Genomic DNA, 25,921 nt, shown 5'->3' with positions numbered 1-25,921 from the left:
TGCCTTCTATGGGAATTTCTTCATATTCTGGTTCCAAATCCTTGGTTCAGAATTATGTCACCCAAACTGAGAAAGATAAAGATGAAGTCATTTTCAAACAAAAACCTGTAGGTGAGTGTTTATAGCAGTTCTATTCATAATTACCAAAACCTGGAAATAACCCACTTGTCTGTCTCTCAATGGGTGAATAGCTAATCAAACTGTGATACATCCATGCTATGAAATACTACTCGGCACTAAAAGGAACAAACAATTTACCCATACAGCATGGATAAATCTCAGAGGCATTGTGCTAAGGTGCAAGAAGCCAGTCTTGAAAGGCTACTTGCTGTGTGATTCCGTTCAAATGACATTCACAAAAAGACAAAATCATAGTGTTGCGGAGTACATCAGTGGTTGCCGGGGTTTGATGGAGTGATGAGGTTAGACTGAAAAAGGGTAATGCAAAGAAATTTGACAGGGGAGGGATGATGAAACCATTCTGTGTCTCTACTATAGTAGTAGTTGCACTCACCTCTATGAATTTGCCAGCACTCATGTAGCTGTAGATGAAAAAGAGTGAATTTTACTGTTTGTAAATGAAAAATGAATTTTAAAAATTATTTTAAAAAACATCAATGCATGTCAGTATCATATACAAATTCTATTTCTATTTGTATTTTTTTTTTTTTTTTCAAGACAAGAGTCTCACTCTGTCACCCAGACTGGAATACAGTGGTGTGATCTCGGCTCACTGCAACCTCTGCCTCCCTGGTTCAAGCAATTTTCCTGCCTCAGCCTCCCGAGTAGCTGGGATTACAGGCATGTGCCACCACACCTGGCTAATTTTTGTATTTTTAGTAGAGATGGGGCCTCACTATTTGGCCAGGCTGGTCTTGAACTCCTGACCTCTGGTGATCCACCCGCCTCGGCCACTGCACCCGGCCTGTACATATTTAAGTATGTTAGTATTTACTGCATATTTATTCACATGCTTCTAAGTTTTCAGAATGTGCTTTCTTGCTCTGAATTTATGAAGCCTGGATTCTTAACGAGTTATTGAAGAAATACCTTTTCTGTTCCCCTGTAGGCCTTCGCGGTGCGATGGCATTTGCCTTGGCCATTCGGGATACTGCCACTTACGCACGGCAAATGATGTTCAGCACCACGCTTCTGATTGTGTTTTTTACTGTGTGGGTATTTGGCGGTGGCACCACTGCAATGCTCTCATGCTTGCATATCAGGTAAGTACCAACTAGAGACCTCATTTTAAGATTAAACTTTAATTTGGTTTATTTTCTCTGCCCATTTTCAATTTTTAAGCTTTGGTGAATCTGTAATGTTTATATTTTCCTTTTAAAAAATGTGTAATATGTAGTACACCGAAAGGAAAATATATATGCAAGAGGAAAAGAAAATTCATTGTCAACACTTTGAGGGATGTCTTTCCAGACCGTTTGCTATACATGTTACATATTTTTGACAAAAAGGGGCAACACTAAAGGTACTCTTGTAGCCTGATGTTTAAATGTAATATAGCATGGACATTTTCATTGTGAATATATTTACATCATTGTTTTAATGGCTGCTTATGTCCTGATTCGTTTAATCAAATATCTGTTGCTGGACTTCTGTATTGTTTCTAGGATTTTCCTATTACCATTACCATTTGAGGATTTTGTTATCAGTATTACCATTAACAACGTGAACATTCTTAAATGTATACACCACTGTGTACTTGTTTGATTATTTTCTTAGAATGCGTGTCTAGAAATGAAATTGCTTGCTCAAAATATATGTATATATTTAAGGCTTTTGATCGATACCACTAGGTCAGATCAAAAATTTGTCTTCTACATGCAATGTATGAGACAGTACAGTTTACCCCAACCCTAATATCTACTAGATATTATCATTTTTCTCATCAGCACTGTTTTTTTTTTTTTTTTTTTTTTTTTTTTTTTTTTTTTCCAGTACTGTTTTTAACCTAACAATCCAAAGCCAAGATCTTGAGGTCTTAGTCTTAAATGTGTACCAGTTAATGTATTCAATTTGAAAGCTCCCTTGTATCTCAAGAGTTCTGCATTTGTTTCCATGGATACAGCAGCCTATGCTGTAAAATCTTTGTAGATTTTAGTTCTGTGTTTGGCTGAAACTTCATAGACATTAAGAGCTACCAAGCTTCCAGAATACATAGGGCTCATTAGAGAAAACAGTATTTCACACTTTAGAGATCCTATCCTCCATTTTTTTTCATTCTATTATGCCTTTTTAAAAACATTCTAAAGACCAGCCAGCCCTAAGTCACACTTTGAATGTTGTTATTATTGTCTTAATTTCTCTTTACTATTCAAATCCCTTATCATTTCTGTGATTTTTATTGTGCATAGTGTAAAATACACAAAATAATGTTCTTCTAACCTTAATTCTTACTTCAGGGAGGACCTGGCATTTATTGAACACTTACTATGTGCTGGGCATCGTGCTAAGTACATTTTACATATTTACCCAAACATGATAACTCCGTTTTCCAAGTGATGAAATAGAGGCTTAGAAAGGTTCTGAGTTGTTCAAGGTCATCTGGATAATTAAATGGCAGGCAGAGTAGCCTCCAGTCTTTCTTAATTTCTTTTAGAAATTAATTTCAAGAAAGGGGTGTGGTACATTTTGAAAGGACACAATTCCTTTTTCTCAAGAGCTTGTAGATGAAGACTTTCCCTATTTTCCTAAGGAGAAAAAAATTAAATGTAAGAACAAACCAAACAAAATCCTTATGCTTATCATCCCCCTAAAAAGAAAAGACAAAAACATACCTACTCACACAAAATCTAACCTGTATCACTAGCTGTCAAAGCTCTTTATCTGGCAGCATAGTGCCTGTCCTGTAACATAGTTTATCACTTAACTATATATAATATTGTCTTACAGTCTTAGTTGCTTCTTCTTGTTTTCTTGGTATTATTCTTGGCCTCTTCGTGAACAGGGGCTGTATTTTAAGCTGCTCTCTCCCCCCAAATTTGTCTAGTACAGTTTTAAGGGCACTGCTAAATCCTGAAAGTTTAAGATTTGTCTCTACTTAGACTTGGCTTTGAGTTCTTGCCCCTTCACTGACGAATTCTGTGATCTTAGGCAAGCTCTCTAACCTTTTAAAGCCTCAGTTTCCTCATCTGTAACATGTATGTCATAGTACCTACCTCCTTGGGTTGTTGTAAGGATTCAGTGAGCTAATAATATCTGTAAAGTTCTTAGCACAGCATTTCAAATATACCTTTTGTTCATTCATTCGATAAGCATTTACTGAACACCAGCCATGGTGCCAGGCACTGTTTTAGGTTTCAACTCAGTGGTTCTTTTTATTTATTTATTTAGAGACAGAGTCTTGCTGTGTCGCCCAGGTCGCAGTGCAGTGGTGCAATATTAGCTCATTGCAATCTGTGCCTCCCAGGTTCAAGCAGTTCTCCTGCCTCAGCCTCCCAAGTAGCTGGGACTACAGACATGCACCATCATGCCTGGCTAATTTTTGTATTTTTAGTAGAGACGGGGTTTCACCACGTTGGCCAGCCTGGTCTGAAACTCCTGGCCTCAAGTGATTCGCCTGCCTCAACCTCCCAAAGTGTTGGGATTACAGGCTTGAGCCACCTCGCCCAGCCTCAGTGTGTCTTAACTGGGGATAATTTTACCCCCCAGGGGACATTTGGCACTTTATGGAGACATTTTTGGTTGTCACAACTGGAAGAGGGGGCTGCTGCTGCCATCTAGTGAGTAGAGGCCAAGGATGCTGCTAAACATGCTCCAGTGCATAGGACAGGCTCCTCCCCACCTCGCCACCTGCCAACAGAGAACTATGTAGGCCAGAATGTCAGTAACGCTAAGGTTACAAAATCCTGCTCTAGAGAAGCACAGTGATTATAATAAAAGGTTCCTGGACTCATAACATCTATACTTCAGTGAGAGAAGACATACAATAAGCTAGCAACACGTAAATGAACCTGACAACTGTAGATGATATTGAATGCTGTGATGGCAGTCGGGCCAGGTACTGTGATAGTGACTGCGGATGGGGATGTATTTTACAAAAGGAGGCCAGGGAAGTTTTCTCTGAGAGGTTACGTTTGAGCTCAGTCTTTCCCGAGTGACTAGATGTTGCCAGTTAAACAGTCATCAGGAAGGGGAGCAGTCTAGGCAGAGGGAAGAGTACAAAAGTCCTGAGGCGGAGGCAAACTTGGCCTGTTCAATGAACAGGAAAAATCTCTAGTAGCTAGAGTATAGTGACTGAAGGGTAGGTAGAAAATGAGGTTGGCAAGATCCTATGGAAGCAGGGGTCTGCAAACTTATACTGTAAAGGGTCAGAGAGTAAATATTTCAGGCTTTGGAGGCCATACAGTCTGTCTTAGCTACTCAACTCTAGTGTGAAAGCGGCCCTTGACAATATGTAAATCAATTGGCGTGGTTGTATCCCAGTAAAACTTGATTTACAAAAATAGAAGAGGTACCGACGTGGCCCGTAGGCTGTAGTTTCTGGACCCGCAATAGTCTTGTAGAGCATGGTAAGGGATTTGGATTTTAAAATCCTGGAAGATTTTAAAGCAAGGGAGTGACATGAAGTCGTGTACAGTGTAAAAGGCTCACTTTAGCTGTCATATGGACAGTGGACCCTCAGTAAATTAGAAACAGCCAGCTATTCCCATGTCCTTTCACATAGTTTGTGACAGTCACATTTGGCTCTATCATTTACTCTACATGCTTTGCACTTCTGTGTCTCTGAGCCTTTGCTCATACGGTTCCCTCTGCCTGGAATGTTCTTTCAGTAAATGACACAGCTAAGTGCCACCTCCTTTTCCCCCCGTTCTTTTCCCTCAGAACCACTCTTCTGTTGGTGCAACATTGGGCCTCTCCATTGTAGCATTTGTTTTATTCAGTCTTGTAATAATATTGTTATAAGAGCTATCACTTAGTGTTAATGATGTTTCAGATGCTCTTTAATGTTAACGGCGTTTCAGGTGCTCTTTTAAAACCTTTTCATACATTTTCTTATTAAATCCTTGCAGCAACTCTGTATGGTGGATATTAGCTCCATTTTCCAGGTGATAAAATGATGATTTACAGGACTGCATCACGACTGAGTTCACGCAGCTAGAAAACAGCCAAGGCCACATTTGAACCCAGAGCTCCCCGAGAGAAGCCCTTAGGGATTATGCCCTAGTTGTGTCTGTTTCCCCCACTAGTCTATGAGTTCCTTGAGGGCAGAGGCCGTGTTTAATTCATTTCTATGCCCTGTGCCTAGTACAGTGCCTGGCAAATAATAAGTGCTCTATAAATGTTTATTACATTGACTTAGCTTCTGATAACTAACGGAGTATTACAAGTGTGCTATCTTCAAGCCCTCTAGATGGCACTCAAGGTGCATAAATGTAGTTAGAGTTTAATGTGACTGAGACGATGTTAAGCAGCTCCTGGCCATTTTAACAAAGGAAAAATGAGCCAGTGTTTGAATTAAGAATCTGGTCATGACAGTCTGTTTTCAAGTCCTTGACCATGATTCCTTTGCTTTCCAGATGCAGCTTTGCATCATTTTCTCCCTTCAGTGTTATTCGTGTTCTGGGATGCTACTGCTACAGCTTCTCATACTGCTATTTTTTCTGTGTTGTCTGTAGTAGTTAATTTAATTGATAAACATTTGAGCACCTATTGTGTGTCAGGTACTGTGCTAGACTCTGGGGATACAGAGATGAATTGAGACATGGCCTTTACCCTCAAGGAGCTCACAGTCTTTTTGGGGAGACTGACAGGTAAATAACTATACTCTACTGTGCTAAGTATCGTAATAAAGGACTGTAGAAAGTACTGCATATGCACAGAGGAAAAAATGATTCTGCTTGAAGGGGTCATGGAATGGTTACTTTGGAACTTGGAAAAACGAGTAGAAGAAATGAGGGAAAGCACATTGCAGATGGAGAGAACAGCATGAGCAAAGGCATGGGAGGCTCAAGAGAGGACGGATTTGGGGAGAAGAGTAGGCAGGTATGGCTAGAATGGGACATGTAGAAGAGAAGGATGGAAAATGAGGATGGAAAGGTGTAGGCTGGAGTGGGTTGGGGGTGCTAGTTTGTAGAGAGTCTTGAATGCCCCACAAAGGACTTCAGACTTGACCCTCTGGGTGGTAAGCCACTCTCAGAGTCCTTTGTCAAGGGAGTAACACAGTGAGTTCTATGCTGGCGACAGCTGGCTCTCAGGGAGAGCCTGGCAGCTGGACAAGCTTCCATAACAGACCCCATGAGCCTCAGGATGAGGGCTGTGCTTGAGCAGTTGGGATGGAAAGGAAAGAGGAAACCTGAGAGACCATTTAAAGGAAGAATGAACAGAATTGCTGGGTGCTCATGTTTAGGGAATAGAGAGGAGCTAGAGAACTTTGTAAGGAAGGTGTTCCCTGGGATACAGAAAGCAGGAATTTGAAGCAGATAAGGAAAGAATTGTGAAGAGGCAAGGCTGATGTCTGTCCATTAGCCTATGAAAAACCTATAATTGGACCCTCTCTTCAGTCATAGTAACAGAATGTTGCCAGGAGAGCTGCGAGATCCAAAAACATGCAACTCCCTCGCAGAATTGCTCTGTGCCAGCCTTGTTTTTGGAGCTACCCCAGTACTTATTTAGCATCTGGGGCGGTGTTGCTCTCCCTGATTCCGCTTCAAGTGGACCTATATTCAGAGAAGAAAATCCTATTTTTTTTTTTTTTTTTTTTCTGGTAAGTAGGATTGCAGGAAGAGAATCATTGGTATACCCTGCTTGCCTTAGAATCCAAGCTGTTGCTAAGGAAAGTGGCAGGAACCAGAAATCTGCATCAACAGCCATAGAGAAGCAAGAAAACATTAACCATTCCGTAGCTTCTGTGTTGAGGAAAGTAGTTGCCTGACAATGTGCATGTGTGAATAGACCTTTTTTTGGCTTCCAAATCTCATTTGCTCTTTGTGTTTCTCCTTTAGGGTTGGTGTTGATTCAGACCAAGAACACTTGGTAAATATGCGTTTGTGTTGTTCCTGGCATTTCTGTCAAATGTGCAGTGATTTGGAAAAAAACCAATCTACTGTAGACTTCATGCCACTATTTAGATCCTGTCCTCTTTGCCTCGGCTTTTAACTGACATCATTCCTGGCTTTTCTCACTGCTCCACAGAGACAAAGCCAAGTTAGCCACAGTGTGTGGTTATCAAGGGTGACAGCTTTCATGTCTCTGGGCCATCCTGCCTGGGATTTTGCCCCAGAGGAGAGCAGTCTCGTAAGCACTCCTGGGTTTTCAAGTGACTCCTCTGGCACGGGGAGGCTTTTTCCACTTCGGTTTGTGCATGAAGGCTTGTCTCTGATGTAAGCCTCACTCCAGCTGCTCTTCCTGCGTAACTTTCAATTTGGATGACCAGCAGCTGCCCTTGAGAACTGCCTAGAAGCTTTTGAATGTTCAAGCCGTCTTCCCTGCCTGTTTAGGGGAGTGCACTTTCTTACTTTGTCCCTCAGCCTTGGCCACGTTTCCTTGCTTCCTTCCTTCCGTTGTGTCAGTTTCTCAGTTGTTGCTATGAACTGGAGCCTGTTGGACTGAATGCATTGTAACTGGCTGCCCTCTCTAGACTGACCACCCTTGTCTGGTATTTTCCATCTGCTTTTCAATGGTTTCTGAGCACCGCTGAATACATGACTCCGTATCAGACGTTAGATAAGAAATCTCAGAAATTAGGTTTTTGAACATGGAAAGCGTCTCTTTCAAAACACAATTCTTCTTGTCTGAAGCAAACCCCGGTATATTTGTCTTCAGGGTGAGGTTAAAAAAAACATTTCTCAGATTTATTTCCTAAATGCGAATTTTGTTAGCTGTTGAGTAATGAGTGGGAATGTATATACGAGATACAGTCAGTACTTGCCTCTTGTGGTCAGACCCCTAAAGTAGAATTCCATGGGCTTGACATACTTGTACAAACCAAGCTGGATAAATTCCCATGATGCCAAGCTCCTGGGATAGTGTCCAAGGGGTAATTAATCCTCAGTGCCTCCTCCCTGTGTCAAAATAAGAATAAAGTTAATCATGCAGCTCAAAAGCACTCTCTGTATAAGTCTCCACCAGCTGTGTCACCTCTGTAACCACAGAGGACAAATAGAAATGGAGTGACAGGGAGAGAGCCAGGTAGGTGAGTATCAGTCATCACATACAGAACAAAGGACCAATTTTTCTCCTTGCCTTCAAAACCCTATGGCTGGGCCAGGCGTGGTGGCGCACGCCTGTAATCCTAGCACATAGGGAGGCCGAGGTGGGTGGATCACCTGACGTCAGGAGTTCGAGACCAGCCTGGCCAACATGGCGAAACCCTGTCTCTACCAAAAATACAAAAATTCCCTGTGCATGGTGGCAGATGCCTGTAGTCCCAGCTGCTTGGGAAGCTGAGGCAGGAGAATTATTTGAACTTGGGAGGTGAAGGTTGCAGTGAGCCGAGATCACACCACTGCACTCCAGCCTGGGCAACAGAGCAAGACTTCATCTCAAAAAACAAAACCAAAAAAACAAAAACTCTGTGACTGTCTTGATTATATTGTTTCTTTAATGTTTTGAATGTCCACTAGAAAGCGCAGAGGAACATTATAGTAAGTATGGAGTCCGTGGGGTGGGGTGTACAGGTGTTCATGTGGTCAGGGGTGGTGAGATTTATAGATGAATTGCTCTTCAAGGGGCAGAGGCCCACAAAGCTACTCTTAATGACATGAAAGGAATTGCAGGTATTCTTCAGCTTTTGTAAGCCCAGTGTTTCCAAATATTTTTATGTTATGTATAAATTGATACATAACACATTGAGGGGGAGAGAAATTTATTTTGAGCATTAGGAAGGACAGGAAGAAGCCAAACTCCAGAATCTAAACTCTGTGCTTTTTAATTTATTTATTTTTTGTGATGGACTTTCACTCTCTTGCCCAGACTAGAGTACAGTGACACAATCTTAGCTCACTGCAACCTCCACCTCCCCGATTCAAGTGATTCTCTTGCCTCAGCCCTTCGGGTAGCTGAGACTACAGGCCCCTGCCACCACCACACCTGACTCATTTTTTTTGTGTGTTTTTAGTAGAGATGGGGTTTTGCCATATCAATCAGGCTGGTCTCGAACCCCTGACCTCGAGTGAACCATCTGCCTCGTCCTCCCAAAGTGTTGGGATTACAGGCATGAGCCACTGTGTCCAGCCTAAACTCTGTACTTTTGGAAAAGATAATCATGGAACCATAGAACATGAGCACTAGAAACGGCCTTCGGGATTCTCTAACCCTCATGATGTTTTTAGACATGAAGAAATTCGGGCCCAGAGAGAAAAAGGGACTTACTTAAACTACTTCATGTCAATGAGCTGGGACTGAAAGCAGATTGCCTCACCTCCCAACTGCTGACTGCACCGTGTTACAAATAAGGGCACAGTTTATATTTTTGGAAGCCATTTTAGAAGACGCCTGTTTGCTATGTTAGTTTTCCCTCCTAGTTGGTCAGGCTTACCATACAATTTCCCTACTTGTTTTTATTTTGCTAGTGTTTCAAGAACATAGTAGCAACTTTGAAGTTGTTAGTTGTTTTTGAGACTCATGACAACTCTCAAATACATAGGGATGTTGATGTCATGTCTTCTAAGGTGCTATTACATAGAGAGTATAACTCTTTCAGGTTTAGGACATGAATTCTCCCACAATGATTTTTTAAGTGACAGTAGATTCATAAATTAACAGGCAGCCTGAGTAATAGAGATGTTCTGAAAAACATTTCAATTTCTTATTCCAAAGCTGCAATATACAAGCTATTAAATTTCCAATATTACCCATGTTGGAGAGTGTCTTATATTTAATAGCCTCTATTTCTGATTCTCCAAAGAAATGGCTCTAAATAAATGTGTTCAGGTCTTCGTATATATATATATATATATTGATTTATATATTATCTGTCTGCAGGGTGTTCCTGAAAATGAAAGGAGAACTACCAAAGCAGAGAGTGCTTGGCTTTTCCGGATGTGGTACAACTTTGATCATAAGTATCCTTAATTGAGAAAAAGAAAAGGATAGTGTGGACATGGATAATTACAGTTTAATGGAACAATTGTTTTGACTGTTCTCTTTCTGGAGGGGAATATAAAACCTACCTTTCATCTTCCCTTTCCCCATCAGTGCTACGGAAAAAGAAACCCACACAGATACATTCCTCTGCAAACCCATGAAACCATAGGGACTGGTTACTTCAGAAGCTGGCTGTGTAAAGGGAACCAAGAGCCCAGATGACATACTTTCTTTGATATATAGGTTTATTTATTGAGCAAACTTTAATTTAATTTACTGTCCTTTAGCTAATTTAGTAAATCCTGCACAAGATATTTCTTGGTTCTTGTCAGTGTACTTGGCAGGGTAAGAGAGGAAAGGCTTAGGGAAGACCATGAGAATAAAATAAATGTGGCAGTGTTCGATACTGCACTGTTCAGCAATACACCTTTTTTCCCCTGACCTTTCCAAAGACTGGTAGATTCTCTGTATTCAGCATGCCACAGATAGCTAATGTTTTTGTTTGCCAGATAGCTAATGTTTTTGTTTGCCACCAGTAGTGGTCCGTGGACTGTTAGGAACCGGACCGCACAGCAGGAGGTGAGCAGTGGGTCAGTGAACATCACTGCCTGAGCTCCGTCTCCTGTCAGATCGGCAGCATTAGCTTCTCATAGGAGCTCAAACCCTATTGTGAACTGTACATGCAAGGGATCTGGGTTACATACTCCTTATGATAATCTAATGTCTGATGACGGGAGGTGGAATAGTTTTATCCCAAAACTGTTTTGTTCCCAGCCCCGTCCACGGAAAAATTGTCTTCCATGAAGCCAGTTCCTGGTGCCAAAAGGGTTGGGGACCACTGCTTTAAATCATGCCTTTTAAATATTTTATCACTATTCAAATTAATTTCTTGTTTGAAAATTCACCTAGCAAAAAGAGCCATGGAGTTCCTTCAGGCTCTGATTTATCAATAAATAATTCATAACTTGGTTTATGTATTGAAGCAAGTTGGAGACAGCCATGTAAGAAATTTGTCCTTGCTTTCAACTTTCTGATGAAAGCCTTGTATATTTAAGAGAAATCACTTGACACTCAACAGTTAGAAGCTACTGCTTACCATGTTCTGTTTGCTAATTTCTGCATTCACTGTTTGCAAGTACTTCGGAATTAAATTACTGTATGGAAACAAGAATGCAAGCCTATCTGGGGTATTAAGACTCCCATTAGAGAGAGAGAGAGCCTGGCTCTTTAAAATTTTTTAAAGATTATGTCATTACTTTTGGCTCCATTGTCAGCCTTTTGGATATAAGCCACTTCTGTATCTCTTGGGGCTTTTTCATCCCTCTAATTTAGCAATAATTTTTCAGTGAGTTTTCTGCAAAAAATGTTTTATACATTTTCTACATAATATATAAAACAGTTCAATGATCCTAAGGTTGAGAAAAAGTAGAATAATAGTTGATTTTTCTGTATGTTTTATAGAAGTAAACATCGAAGCTTGTTTGACTCAGTACTGCTCTGTTAAGTCCTGCTCAGTGAAGACCTGATCATTATAATACCTAGCGCCCTGATATATTTAAATATTCATTATTTTAGATTTCAATTCATTTGTGTAGGAAAATGATTTGTTATAATTGACATATAACTTGAATACAATAAAGTACAAGAATCTTAAGTGTACCGCTTAATGAATTTTGACCTATGTCTATACTTGTGTGCCTACCACCCATATAAAGATATAAATGAACATTCTCTATCCCCCTCCACAAAGGGGTAACCATGATTCTGACTTTATCAACATGAGTTAGTTTTACTTGATTTTGATCTTCATATATATGGATTTGTATATTAGGTATTCATTTCTGTCTCACTTCTTTCACTCGACATCTTCTGTGTAATTTATCCGTATTGTTTAATGTAACAGTAATTCATTCTTTTTTTATTGCTATAGTAGAGTTCAGTAGTAGGAATATACTACAGGATATTTGTTTTTTACCAGTCTATTGTTAATAAATATTTGAGTTGTTTCTAGCTTTTGGCTATTACAAAAACATACATGAATATACATCTTTTGGTGGACATAAGCATTCATTTCTCTTGGGTATATACCAAAGAGTGGAATTTAAGACAAGTATGTGTTTAACTTTTTTTTTGAAGCAGTGTCTGGTTCTGTTACCCAGGCTGGAATGCAGTCGCGCAATTTCAGCCTTTTAAATTGTAGCCATTTTGGTGGGTGTGTAGTGAAACCCATATGGTTTAGTTTGCATCTCTCTAATGACCAGTGAGGCTGAGCACCTTTTCTTGTTTTTTGACCACTTAGATATCCTCTTTTGTGAAGTGTGTCTAAGTCTTCTGTCCATTAACTGACTTTTTTTTTTCTTTTTCTCAATGATTTATAGTTATTTCTGTATTCCTGAATTGGGTTTTTTGTTGATTATTGTATTTTCTCACAGTCTGTAGCTTACATTTTCATTTTCTTAATCCTATATTTAAGGAGTAGAAGTTCTTCAATTTAATGAAGTCTATTACATTTTGTTTATTTTTGAGATAAGGTCTGACTCTCACCCAGGCTGGAGTGCAGTGGTGTAATCATAGCTCACTGTAGCCTCAACCTCCTGGGCTCAAGTGATCCTCCTGCCTCAGCCTCCTGAGTAGCTAGGACTACAGGTGCATGCCACATGCCACCACACCTAGCTAGTTCTAAAAAAAATTTTATAGGCTAGGCACGGTGGCTCATGTCTGTAATCCCAGCGCTTTGGGAGGCCGAGGCGGGTGGATCACCTGCAGTCAGTTTGAGACCAACCTAACCAACACGGTGAAACCCCATCTCTACTAAAAATACCAAAATTAGCCAGGCACGGTGGCAGGTGCCTGTAGTTCCAGCTTCCTGGGAGGCTAAGGCGGGAGAATTGCTTGAACCCAGAAGGTGGAGGTTGCAGTGAGCCGAGATCATGCCATTGCACTCCAGCCTGGGTGACGCGGTGAGACTCCCATCTCAATTTTTTTTTTTTTTTTTTTTTTTTTTTTTTAATAGAGACAGGGTCTCATTTTGTTGCCCAGGCTAGAAAGCCATTTTATTCACCTCTTATGGTTAGTATTTTCTGTGTCTTAAGAAATCTTCCATATCCTAAAGTCATGAAAATATTTTCCTATGTTTTCTTCTAGAAATGTGATTGTTTTGACTATCACATTTAAGTCTTTGATCCATCACAAATTCATTTTTGTGTATGGTGTGAGATAGTGGGTCAAGAGCTACTTTTTTCCATATGCATATCCAGCTGATGCAGCACCATTTATTGAAAAAATACCATTATTACCCCACTGAATTTGCAATACAGTCTGTTATAAATCACTTTGCTGTATAAGCAGGGATAAGTTTCTGGACTCTCTTTTTTATCCTATTTCTCATTTTTATATCAATACCACACCCTTTTAATCACTGTGCTTTATAATAAGTCTTGCTATCCAGTAGAGTAATTAAAGTCTGACTTTGTTCTTCTCTAGTATTGCCTTGACTATTTTGGGTGCTTTGCATTTTCCTTTAAATTTTAGAAACAGCTTGCCAATTTATACACATGGGTGTGTGTGTGTGCGCACACACACACACAGAAGTGCTGGCAGTTTTATTGGGTTTATATTGAACCCATAAATGAATTTGGAGAGAAATGATATCATAACAATATTGAGATTTCCATATCATAAACACAGCATATCGCTCCATTCATTTAGGTCTTTTAAAATTTCTCTCATTAATGATTTGTACTTTTCAGTGCACAGCTCTTATACATCTTTCATTAGATTTATCCCTAAATATTTGATGTTTTTGATCCTATTGCAAATGGTATTTATTCTATTTTCTATTTGTTTTATTTAAATACACACACACACACACATATATATATATGTATATATATATATATATATATATATATATAAAATTCGATTTTGTATATGAACCTTGGGTCCAGCAATCTTGCTACGTTCGCTTACGAATTCTGATAGATTCTTTGTTGTTGTTGTTGTTGTCGTTTTTGAGCTGGAGTCTTGGTCTGTCACCAGGCTAGAGTATAGTGGCACGATCTTGGCTCACTGCAACCGCTGTCTCCCAGTTTTAAGTGATTCCCGTGCCTCAGCCTCCCAAGTAGCTGGGATTACAGTTGCGCACCACCACACCAGGGTAATTTTTTGTATTTTAATAGAGATGGGGTTTCACCACGTTAGCCAGGATGGTCTGTATCTTCTGACCTCGTGATCTGCCCGCCTTGGCCTTCCAAAGTGCTGGGATTACAGGCGTGAGCCACTGTGTCCAGCCAATTTCTGATGGATTCTTTCTTATCTTCTATATACATAATTAAGTGATGTATGAGTAATGATTTTTTTTCCTTTTCCAATTTTTTTTTTAGTCTTTTTACATTGGCTTTTGTAGGGGACTTCTCCAATGCAATGCTGAATATAAGTGATGATACTGGACATTCTTATATTCCTGACCTCAGAGGGAAATTTTTCAATATTTCACCATTAAGTACAATAATAGCATTCTCTTTTTTTTTTTTTTTTTATCAGATGGAGTCTCGTTCTGTCCCCAGGCTGGAGTGCAGTGGCATAATCTTGGCTCACTGCAACCTCCGTCTCCCGGGTTCAAATGATTGCTGAGAGTTTTTAGGAGTTTTTATCTGCTGAGAATTTTTAGCATCAGATGCTTTTTCTGCATCGAGATGATCATATATTTATATTTTTCTTCTTTAATATGTCATTTTGATTTTCATTGATTGATGGTTTGAATGATAAACCAATCTTGCATTGCTGGAACAAATTCCACTTGGTCATGATGTGTTATCCTTTCTGTACATCACTGGATTTAATTTGCTAATATTTTGCATCTGATTTCTGTGTCTATTTTTATGAACAATATTGGCTTATGATTTTTTTCTTATACTGTCCTTGTCAGGTTTCTATAACAAGATTAAGCTGGCCTCATAAAATGAATTGGGAAGTATTCCTTCATTTTCTGAAGGAGTATTAAGATTAGTGTTTTTTTTTTTTTTTAATGTTAAGAAAATTTTACCAGTGAAGCCATTTGAGCCTGGAGCTTTTTGTAGGAGAAAGTGTTTAATTTCATTAATAAATACAGGACTATTTTTTTAAACCTTTTTTCTTTTGTACCATTTGTCAATATCTGGCAAGTTTTGTTTTCTAAGGATTTTTTTTCTTATAGAGTCAAACATCAAGACTTGTTAGCCTCAATACTACTAATTCAGTACCATAAGATGAAGACCTGGTCATTTACTTTAAACACTAGTAGAATTCATCATTCCAGTTTTTTAGTTGCTTTGTGTTTAGCCAGATGTTTTATAAATCATGTTTATATAGAGTGCTTTAATCTTTACTTAGATTTTATTAATATGAGGATTCATGAAATTTTCTCTTTCTCGTTTTTGATTGAGAACCACCTTAGGTTTGCATTTTAGAAAATGAGGAGGCAGGGCATAGTAGCTCATACTTGTAAACCCAACACTTTGGGAGGCTGAGTTGGGAGGATTGCTTGAGGCAGGCTCAGAGTTCAAGACCAGCCCTAGCAGCATAGCAAGACTCTGTCTCTGTAAAAATCAAATTAAAAAAAAAAAATTTAGATTAGTTGACCATTGTGGCACGTACTTCTAGTCCCAGGTACGCTGGAAGCTGAGATGAGAGGGTCACAAGTGCAGGAGTCTGAGGTTACAGTGAGCTGTGATCACCCACTGCACTCTAGCCTGGGTGACACAGCGAGACTCTGTCTCAAAAAATAAATAAATGAAGTGGGGAATTTATGTGTCTGTATCCTTTTCTCCTTTTTCTTGTGATTCCCTCTTTTTTCTTCTGAGTGTCATGTATTCTCATTTCTATTTTTATTTTTGGCAAATAATTTGAATACGAGGGCCAATGATAAAGGGCCTCATGATACATAGTTTTTAAAACTGTCTTGAGGTTTGACTTGCCTTTCCTTCTTACAGCTTCATAAGAAAAAGAGTCCGTCTGATACTGAAATTTCAACTTACAAAATGCAAGAGGCCAGCTGAATTCACAATCCATGATGAAAGCCATTTTATTGCTATGTTCCACTGGCATGTTTAATTTCCTCTCTGGCCATTATCTTTGTTCACTTTCTCCCTTATCTCCTTTAGTGCTCAGTTTACAGTGATGTTCCTTTTGGTTTTAGTAAAATCAGAAAAGCAATATGATGGAGTGGAAAGGGCACAAGATTTGAAATTCAGACCAATTTGGGCTAGGAGATCTGTCCCCATTTACCTCATTGTGTGGCTTTCAGCAGGTCATTGACCTCTCAGAGCCTCAGTTTTCTTATCTGTGAAGTGAAGTTGATAAGCTATCCGTTTACTGTTTCACTGCCATAAAGTGAGGAGGAAATGAGACCACAGACGTGAAAGCCTTCTGCTGTCCTCCCAAGTGGTTGCTACACTGTGGTGGTGATTATTACAAATGACCAAGTGGTTGCTACACTGTGGTGGTGATTATTATCAAATGAGTTGCTCTTCTAAATTTGTAAAGAAAGGACCTCCGCTCTTCCTTAACCATGCAGCTATCTGAAGCCTCTGCTGACTCACAGTGGGCCTCCACTGACGACGACACTCCCCGCCTGCTGTGGACCCATCGCCAGGTGCCTCACCAGCCCCCAGGCTTACGAAGTAAGTTAGTTTTATCCAAAACTAAATTTTTCAGTAAGTTAAATTTATCTGCTCTGTGGATGAGTCGCTGGTTTTATTTTATTTTGGTTTGGTTTTCTGCCTTTGAGGTATAAATTCCATGAAAGGGAATTTAAGCGTATTTGGCTCAACCAGAAAATACACTGAAACCTATAAATATAATTCACAGCCTTTGAAGCAGCATTTGAAAACAGATATAGAAGTGTGCCTCTTCTTACTGTGGGTGATTTTAGTAAATAGTTCTATTTCCATGCTGGCTTTCATTTCTTTGCAGTATGTGTCCTGAACTCAGTACTAAATGTGTGTGCTTTCATCCACAAATGAGGGTTGTCTCAGTTACGTTGAGAGGATGTTAAAACAATTTTGACATCCCTAAAGTGCAACAGATGGTCTATTATTTCACACCTCTAACCTTTGGATGTTTGAGAAAGCTTATCTGCCTCTGTTCCACATTGCTGGGAGGCAAGAGCATATCTTGATAGAATCTGGATATTTTTTCCTTAGCTACCAACATGTGATTGGTAATTTGGTAAATATTGCAACTAGGAAATAAATGACAAAAATGTTAGTCGGCCTTTGTTTTTAAATGTGCACATTTTTATTTTTCAAGTTCTTTTTTAAAAACCTCCCATTCTGGCCAGGCCCCGTGGCTCATGCCTGTAATCCCAGCACTTGGGGAGGCCAAGGCGGGTGGATCACCTGAGTTCAGGAGTTCAAGACCAGACTGGTCAATATGCTGAAGCCCTGTCTCTACCAAAATTACAAAAATTAGCTGGGCACAGTGGTGCATGCCTGTAATCCCAGCTACTCAGGAGGCTAAGGCAGGAGGATTGCTTGAACCCGGGAGATGAAGGTTGTGGTAAGCAGAGATCGCACCACTGTACTCCAGCCTGGGCGGCAGAGTGAGACTCCATTTCAAAAAAGAAAAGAAACCTTCCATTCTAAACCAACCTTTCTATGACATCAAATAGGGTCCCGTTAACAAAGCCCACCAGTTTTGACTACTCAGATGCAACATGAAGAACCTTGAGAGGGGAAGCCGTACTGAAGGTGGGTAGACATGAACCACCCACACCTCCATCCCCATACCCCCGTTCCCTGTGAGTGAACCTCATGTGAGAGCAGATTGTATAAGAAATGGACAGGAAAGAGTAGGCAGAGTGGGGGTGGCATTTGGGCCAGGGAGGAGCATCCTCTGGCTTTGTGTTATGTCAAGTCAGTCCATGTTTCTGACAGACTGTGCCCGTGAGATGGGCAGCACACCCCATGTTGCCCCTCCTCTCCCTTCCACATTGCCCAGGCTCCCCTCTCAAACATGGTCTCCATTTCCACCATGCCCTTTGAACCCATATGACTGTGCAGAGAAATCAGCCAGCTCTGTTGCTTCAGGCAGTGAAGCTTGGCTCTTGGATTCCAGAGACCCACTCACCATCACCCAAACCCAGAAAAGGTCCACCACAACCCTGTGTCCTTTGGAATGTAGCAAAACATGACAGGCTTCCTAGAGCAGCTGTAGCAAAGTACCACAAACTGAATGGCTTAATGAGTACAAACTTACCGTCTCTTAGTTCTGGAGGCTAAAATCCAAGGTCAAGTTGTGGCAGGGTTGGTTCCTTCTAGGCTGAGAGGGAGAATCTGCCCCAGGCCTCTCTTCTAACTGCTGGTGACTTCCTGGCAATGTTTGACTTTCCTTGACTTACAGATACATCACTGTGCATCTCTACTTTCATCTTCACATGGTGTTCTACCTGTGCGCATACCTACCTCTGTCCAGATTTCTCCTACTCATAAGGACACCGGTCATGTTGGATCAGGGCCTACCTTATTTCCAGGAAAGACCCTATTTCCAAACAGGGTCACATTATCAGGTGCTGGGGTTTAGGACTTAAAGATCTTTTGATGGGGGGGATACAGTTTAACCCATAACAAATATCACACTGATTTTTTTTTTTTTTTTTTTTTTTTGAGACAGAGTCTCGCTCTGTCATCCAGGCTGGAGTGCACTGGCACAGACTTGGCTCACTGCAACTTCCACCTCTCAAGTTCAAGCGATTTTCGTGTCTTAGGCTCCCAAGTAGCTGGGATTACAGATGTGCGCCACCACACCTAGCTCATTTTTCTGTATTTTTAGTAAAGATGGGGTTTCACCATGTTGGCAAGGCTGGTCTTGAACTCCTGGCCTCAAGTGATCTGCTCACCTTGGCCTCCCAAAGTCTGGGATTACAGGCATGAGCTACCGCGCCTGGCCCAGATGTAATTGTTTATATTATTTTTGTTAACTGCTTTTTTTTTTTTTTTAAGTTATAAAACTAGCAAGCTTATGGCCAGATATCCATACAGTATAGAATGTACAAAGTGAGAAATCAAAGTTGCCTTCTTCCTACCTGCAGTCCTCAAGTCGCTCTTTTATTATAGGCTCACTGTGGATACATCCTGATATATTTTATTGCAAACAAATATGTGTATATATAGCTTTGTTATTGTTTTACACAAATGGGATCATAATAGGCAAATTGTCCTGTTACTTGCTTTTTTTTTCAATTACTGATATATCATGGATACCTTTATATGTGAGTACATTAGATGTCTTACCTTCTCTTTTCATGGCTATATACTATTCCATTTCATAGCTATAGCAAAATTCATGTATTCAGTCTCTTTTGGATGGACATTTCAGTCATTTCCTTTTTTGCTATTATAAACAATACTTCTAGTGAATATCCTTTTACGTATAAACTTACCCAAATAGTAAAAGTATATAGAATAGATTTTAAAGGTAAGATCACTGAGTCAAAAGGCATGTGCATTTTAAAATTTGATAGATATTACCCCAAATTTCAAACTTAATAAAGATATTAGAAGGTGCTGAAGACCACTGTGGGCCTGTGAAGGAGCCACAGAGCTTTGTTGTGAATATTGCTGAATTAAGTGATAGATACTGGTTAGGTAGACTTGTCCTAACTAGATTAGACAGGAAGGGATTTGGGCTGATTGGTGGCTATGAGTTTGTTTTTGAGATGGGTTCTGGCTGTGTTGCCCAGGCTGACCTTAAACTTCTGGGTCCAAGCAGTACTCCCACCTTAGTCTCCCCTGTAGCTAGGACAATAGGCATGTGCCACCCATACCCAGCTATTTGTTTTTGAGTTCACACTTATTTTGGTCTTTGAGTATTTATGGAAATTCTAGCAACAGCAGATTAAATGTCTTTTTAGATTTTGTCTAATAGTCTTGTCAGTCTGTTTAATGGTCTTAGACAAATTCAAAATTTTCAAACAAACATGGGATTTAGAAAGCTGGAGAATGTATTTCCCTCAAGGAGTATTAATGGCAGACTGTTTTTTGTTGGATCAATGTGAATATTAAGAATGATCTTTTCTCTTTACACTAGAAGAAATGACTTTCTTCTGATTTTTAAAATGAATATGTACTCATTATAATAAAATTTCAGATAATACAGAAACATAAAGAAGAAAAGACTTTTCTACACAAACATTTTTTATTTGCCAAAATGGGACTATGTATTCCTGATGCTTTTCCCTTTTGTGGAACCTTATTTAAGTATACTATTTTGGCCCTGATATTTCCATGAGAACCAAAGCTTATGGAGCTGGGAGACACACATGCAGTGAGGGCTTGATATGTTTCTCTGTGCCTCAAAGCATATTAGGTGGTTGGACTATGTAGCATTTACCCTGTGTCTTCACCACATGTATATCTCTCAGCTCCCCCCACACACTAGACTCTAAGCCTCTTGAGGGCAGATCGATACACACGCAGTTATAGCTCAAGGGTAAGTGCCACTACAGGGAGAGGGCCAGGTACAGGATGCCATGAAAGCACACAGGAAGAACACCTAACCTAGTCCTAGAAGCTCAAGGAAGACTTTAGGGCAAAAGTGATAAATGGTGTTAGTCATGTGAAGGGGAAGAGGCGTCATGTAGCAGGGCCTGGAGGTAAGAGATGGTGGAGGAGTCTGGGCAGCTGTCAGCACTTCAGTCTTGTTGGCAGACAATAGGACCGTTGGTGTGGGAGAGGCAAATTGTGGCAGGAGAGGAACTAAAGGGGCCAAGTCATGCTGTATTTTAAGCTAAGGTATGGACTTTAGACTTTATCCTGAGGCCAGTGGGCTCCCACTGAAGGATTTTAAATGGGGAATCCTCTAGAATTCTCCTATTGGAAATGTCTCTTGAACTCCACAATTCTGAAATCTTACTTTTATCTGTTTGCATTTAGAACCAGGAACAGTTGAAAGATGATGATTCTGATCTTATTCTCAATGATGGTGATATCAGTTTGACATATGGAGATTCTACTGTGAACACTGAATCGGCCACATCCAGCGCCCCAAGGAGATTTATGGGAAACAGTTCAGAAGATGCCTTGGATCGGGAGCTTGCATTTGGAGACCATGAACTGGTCATTCGAGGAACACGCCTGGTTCTTCCAATGGATGATTCCGAACCCCCACTAAATTTGTTAGATAATACGAGACACGGTCCAGCCTAAGCTTACTAATATTCACATAGTGATTTGTAAAATTTGCACATGTGATTGTGAAGAAATTTGTACTACCTAAAAGTCCCAGTGCATGTCTCTGAATGTGTAAGCTATATAAATGCTATTTATATGGCATAGAAAGAATATAAATATCCTGTACATGGCAGATTGTGAACAAACTATTCCTTTTAAGTTTTCCTGGCTGCACTCTGTAGACTGGATCTGTTTTAGAAAGTTATTTTCACAGTGATGTTGTATGTTCTGTTAGTTTTATGTCTCAGTTAAAGTATAAAAAGTGACGGATTTTCTCTTTCTTATACTTACCTGACACTTAACCAGAGTACCAAGTTCTTGTGATGTGAATTAATTTTTGTGTGTGTGCTAGGGGAGGGAGAGTGAGGAGGGAGTGTCATTTCCTTGGGAGCCCAGGGAGGAGAGGTTCCTTTGTTGGGAAACTTGTTGATAGCTGCTGCCTTTGTTCTGACCGTTTTCTTTCCGTTTTTTCTGATGGCCTGTTGTGGTGCAAGGAGCTGATGGCGTTTTGATCTTGCCCCATTCAGGTTGGGGAGTGAAGTGTGGGGACCCTTTTCCCCCCCTTGCTGTGAAAGCATAGATTCATTGACTGCAGTACACTGTTGTTCAGTAAAGAAGGCTGCAAATGACTTCCGAGACCCTGCATCTTTTCTTCCAGACCCAGACCATAGAAGGAGTCGCATCCAGCCGGCTTAGCCAAAGTACAGGTGTATATAGTTCAGGGCACTTGACTTCGATTTGGAGGGGTTGGGGTGGGCAGAGGGCAAGAGGGGAGTAAAGAGAATGGTGGTTTTAGAAATCTCTCTTCCCAAATGTGTAAATATTCTATACCAGATAAGTTTAAATGAGAAATTTAATTGCTGCTTAAGTTTTGATTATGTACTTTATCTGTATAGCAAGCTTTGTCGTCAGAAGTTTTTATATCGATTTAAATTGCTGCTCTTTAGCAGCCAAACAGGAGCAAAATGTAAAATTTTGGAACTTACTGTGTCTAAGTATCATATGTTAGTCTGTAGTTAATGTCAACAGTTGGTTTATGAGCCCATGATCGTTTCACACTACACCGAAGTCAGTCATAAGAGAAGTCGCATGTTCTGAAGTGTCGATTGCAGCAAGGTGGCTCCTTTGTGTGTGGCAGGTGTAGTGTTCTTCATTTTCATGGTACTTTTTAATATTAATAACCTAAGCTGCCATGCGTTTTTTTTTTTAACAGTTTTCAAGGAAGAACACAGAACCATTTCTCATTTCATATTTGGAGTATGAAAGCAGATTCTATTTTGTAATGCTTACAATACTTAAAGGTGCATTGAACGCTTGGAAGGAGAATACTTTTTTGATTTTTGATTTTGACCTGTTCATGATTCAGAAGAAAAATAGAAACTTTTCGGCATTTTTTTTTTCCCCTCAGGTCTGAGTAGCATTGCCTTAAATCTTACCCAATTAGAAAATTGGTTTATTTACATGATGTTCAGATTTTCTGATGGAAAATACCCTTCCAAACAAAACGTCTACTTACTCTCCAGAAGGTATCTGTGCTATCGCAAATACTCCTTGAGATTTTAAGGGAATTCTAATGTTGTACCCTTTCGTGGCAGCTTCGACTGTTGGCATAGCCATTTGTTATGTAGTGGTAGTGACTTTCCTGCTATGCAGGAATCCCTCCCATGAAATGTGTGTTTTATATAATGTGTGCCTCTTCACGCAGTAAATGGTTTCTTGTTAATGTATGTTTGAGGGGTTTGAACGTCAGTGTCATTTACCCACAAAGTTATTCAAGTTGTAAAAGGTTATACAATAATTTTAACAACTACCTTTTTTATTCTGTCAGGTTACTGACCTCACTTTATGTAAATACTTCGCATGACAAATTCAGTAACTCGTCTGTTTCAGCATGCATAAGACTTTTCATTAGGGAAACTGATAAAGCTTGAGTCAACTAAATCTGCCTTCATACTTTATCAAGGGGAACCAAGCCTGCTGTGCTTACATCAGCATCTGGAAGATTTTCCTCTCCTCTAATCTGTGTACACATCTCCAAGCAAGGAAGAAAAAACAAACTCCGCTCAGACGCCGATGAAACACCTGAATGAACTTTGATGAAGTACAGTCTGAGTTACCATCATGCACAAGTAGAACTGCTCTTGGACTTGTTTTCCTGTTGTTTGTGGAACCTACACGTTTGAATGACTTGAACGTTGCATCTTTTGAAGTTATTTTTTAAGGTTTCTTGGCATTTATCCTAGTTGTCCGTGTTTGGCAATGTGCTGTTAAAGTAATAGACTTTCAATCTTTATGTATTTTTTGTTTTCTCTGGAGTACTTGGACAGATGTTATAGTGGTTTCTTTTAGGAAAATCTGTCATTAAAAAAATTATAGCCTTGCAAATAACCACTCACCGTATTTGAGTCACAGTTTATTCTAGTGAGACGTAAAGAGTGCTGACTTCGTTTACTTTTCTACCTATATACCTACTGGAAAAGGGGAAGACTGATGTTTTCAAATAAACAAACAGAAACCTAACAGAACTTAACTTATGGGGTGGCAAATTGTTGGTGCTTATGTGTAAGGGTGGGTGTATTTGCTTATGGTCACAATTGGACTCTTTAGGAAATATGACTCAAAGCAGTCAAATTATGTTACATTGATTTGTAGCCTGTTAGCTCAGTAATGGATAAGGTCATAAAAATGCTGGTATGGGGAGAGAGGAGAGTAAATTCTATATCCAGTTAGGTAGGAAGGCAGTTCTAAGTTTGGCTGAAAGCATGATCACACAAATACAAATAGTCCTTCCAAGTTAAAGACATTTCTCTCTTCTGTGCATGAGAAGTATTTTTTTTTTTTTTTTTTTTTTTTGAGACGGAGTTTCGCTCTTGTTGCCCAGGCTGGAGTGCAATGGCGCGATCTCGGCTCACCGCAACCTCCACCTCCTGGGTTCAGACAATTCTCCTGCCTCAGCCTCCTGAGTAGCTGGGATTACAGGCACCTGCCACCATGCCCAGCTAATTTTTTGTATTTTTAGTAGACACGGGGTTTCACCATGTTGACCAGGATGGTTTCGATCTCTTGACCTCGTGATCCACCCACCTCAGCCTCCCAAAGTGCTGGGATTACAGGCATGAGCCACCGCGCCCGGCCTTGAGAAGTATTTGTTTTGTTTTGTTTTGTTTTGTTTTCTTATTGAGATAGAGTCTTGCTCTGTTGCCCAGGCTGGAGTCCAGTGGTGGAATCTCGGCTCACTGCAACCTCTGCCTCCCAGGTTCAAGCGATTCTCCTGCCTCAGTCTCTTGAGTAGCTGGGACTACAGGCCCGCGCCACCGCACCTGGCTAATTTTTATATTTTTAGTAAAGTCGGGGTTTCACCATATTGGTCAGGCTGGTCCTGAACTCCTGACCTCGTGATCTGCCCGCCTTGGCCTCCCAAAGTGCTGGGATTACAGGCATAAGCCACAGCACTCGGCCGCATGAGAAGTTTTATAGGCTAGAGTTTGCTGACTGCAACTCTGTCTAGTCTAGCAATGGCACCATCCACACTGTTGTGTGTTGCTGTCATCCACTGCAGCTTGTTAATTATGGCCCAGTGAGAGACATTGGTGGGGGATGGTCCACACACCACAGGCTCTTTTCTTGAAAGAACCCATGTTTTCTAATTCGCCACACAAAACCCTATATTAAATCTGAGCAGGTACATTTGTTAAGCTGACCCAGTGCAGGAGTATAATGAGATTAGAGTCCCCAACAGGACGTATGCCACGCAAATGATGTAGTGTGAGGCTTGAAAATAAATTGGAAATGACAACAGTAGTAGTTCTGAGCCCTTCTTAGGTACTGGTCACGTATATACTAGGCATTTTAAAATCTATAATTCAATCATGCTGTTGAGGGCATGTTCTATCATCCTCAGTACACAGATGAGGAGACTGAGGTGCAGAAAAGTCACGCAGCAAGTAAGTGGTAGAGCCAGGACTCCAGTCAAGTCTGACTCCAAAGCCCAGATGCTTACTCCTACGCTGGTGCCAAAGGCAGGCTCTGCTGATTGATGCTGAGCATAACTAGAAGGATGGAGGGAATTGCAGATTTCTAGCCTGCTGTCCCCGAACTGCTTGCCATCAGGCCAGGCTGGAGCATGAAGTCTCAACTGTCCCTCCATTTGCTGTCATGCTCTTGGCTGTTGGGCACGTGTTCCCCTGGTTGGGAGGGCCCTCACATTCATAGCAAAGGGTCCTCCAGTCTCTTGTTGGGCCCATGGGTGAACAGTCTGCCTAGCAGCATTTCTTCATGCTGTACCCCCCAACATTATCATCAAGGGACCCGGAATTTATAGCACAATTTGTGGTCCTGAACAATGGCTTTGCATCCCCACAGTCAGGCATAGTAGAAAAAGCCCAGGCTCCAGAATGACATAGACCTAGGTTCAAACCCAGGCTCTGCTGCTTGGTTATTGTGTAATGTTGGCCAGTGACTTCAGTGAGCCTCTTAGTGTTCTCAGCTGTAAAGTCAATTCACTCAGACAAAAAGTAACTGAGTGCTTACTTTGTGCCACAAACAGTAGAGATAGCAGCAAATAACTAAACAGTCCCAGCTCTCTTGGAGAATATTCTACAGGAGATGTAGCTATCTCACGAGGTTCTTAGTAATCATTCATGTAGGAAAGACTGATTGCCTTCTTGCCTTCT

At 40.5% G+C, this 25,921-nt stretch overlaps 1 protein-coding gene across 2 annotated transcripts in view; it reads left to right on the top strand.

Annotated features, from left to right (window-relative positions):
• SLC9A6 (solute carrier family 9 member A6) overlaps window positions 1-23,644 on the top strand; it is a 60,667-nt gene extending 37,023 nt beyond the window's left edge. Inside the window, exons 12-17 of one of the 2 annotated variants that reach the window (XM_039464081.2) lie at window positions 1,070-1,223; window positions 5,679-5,768; window positions 6,960-6,990; window positions 9,940-10,019; window positions 16,595-16,700; window positions 20,952-23,644. In XM_039464081.2, the coding sequence (XP_039320015.1) occupies window positions 1,070-1,223; window positions 5,679-5,768; window positions 6,960-6,990; window positions 9,940-10,019; window positions 16,595-16,700; window positions 20,952-21,224 (734 nt within the window). In that variant the 3' untranslated portion in view covers window positions 21,225-23,644. The remainder of the gene's footprint in view (window positions 1-1,069; window positions 1,224-5,678; window positions 5,769-6,959; window positions 6,991-9,939; window positions 10,020-16,594; window positions 16,701-20,951) is intronic. The other variant, XM_003940745.4, reaches the window with a different exon arrangement.
• Window positions 23,645-25,921: the final 2,277 nt, after the last annotated feature.

The sequence above is a fragment of the Saimiri boliviensis genome, chromosome X, assembly GCF_048565385.1.
Source record: "Saimiri boliviensis isolate mSaiBol1 chromosome X, mSaiBol1.pri, whole genome shotgun sequence".
NCBI classification, from domain to species: domain Eukaryota; kingdom Metazoa; phylum Chordata; class Mammalia; order Primates; family Cebidae; genus Saimiri; species Saimiri boliviensis.
This window is presented reverse-complemented; position numbering and strand designations above follow the sequence as displayed.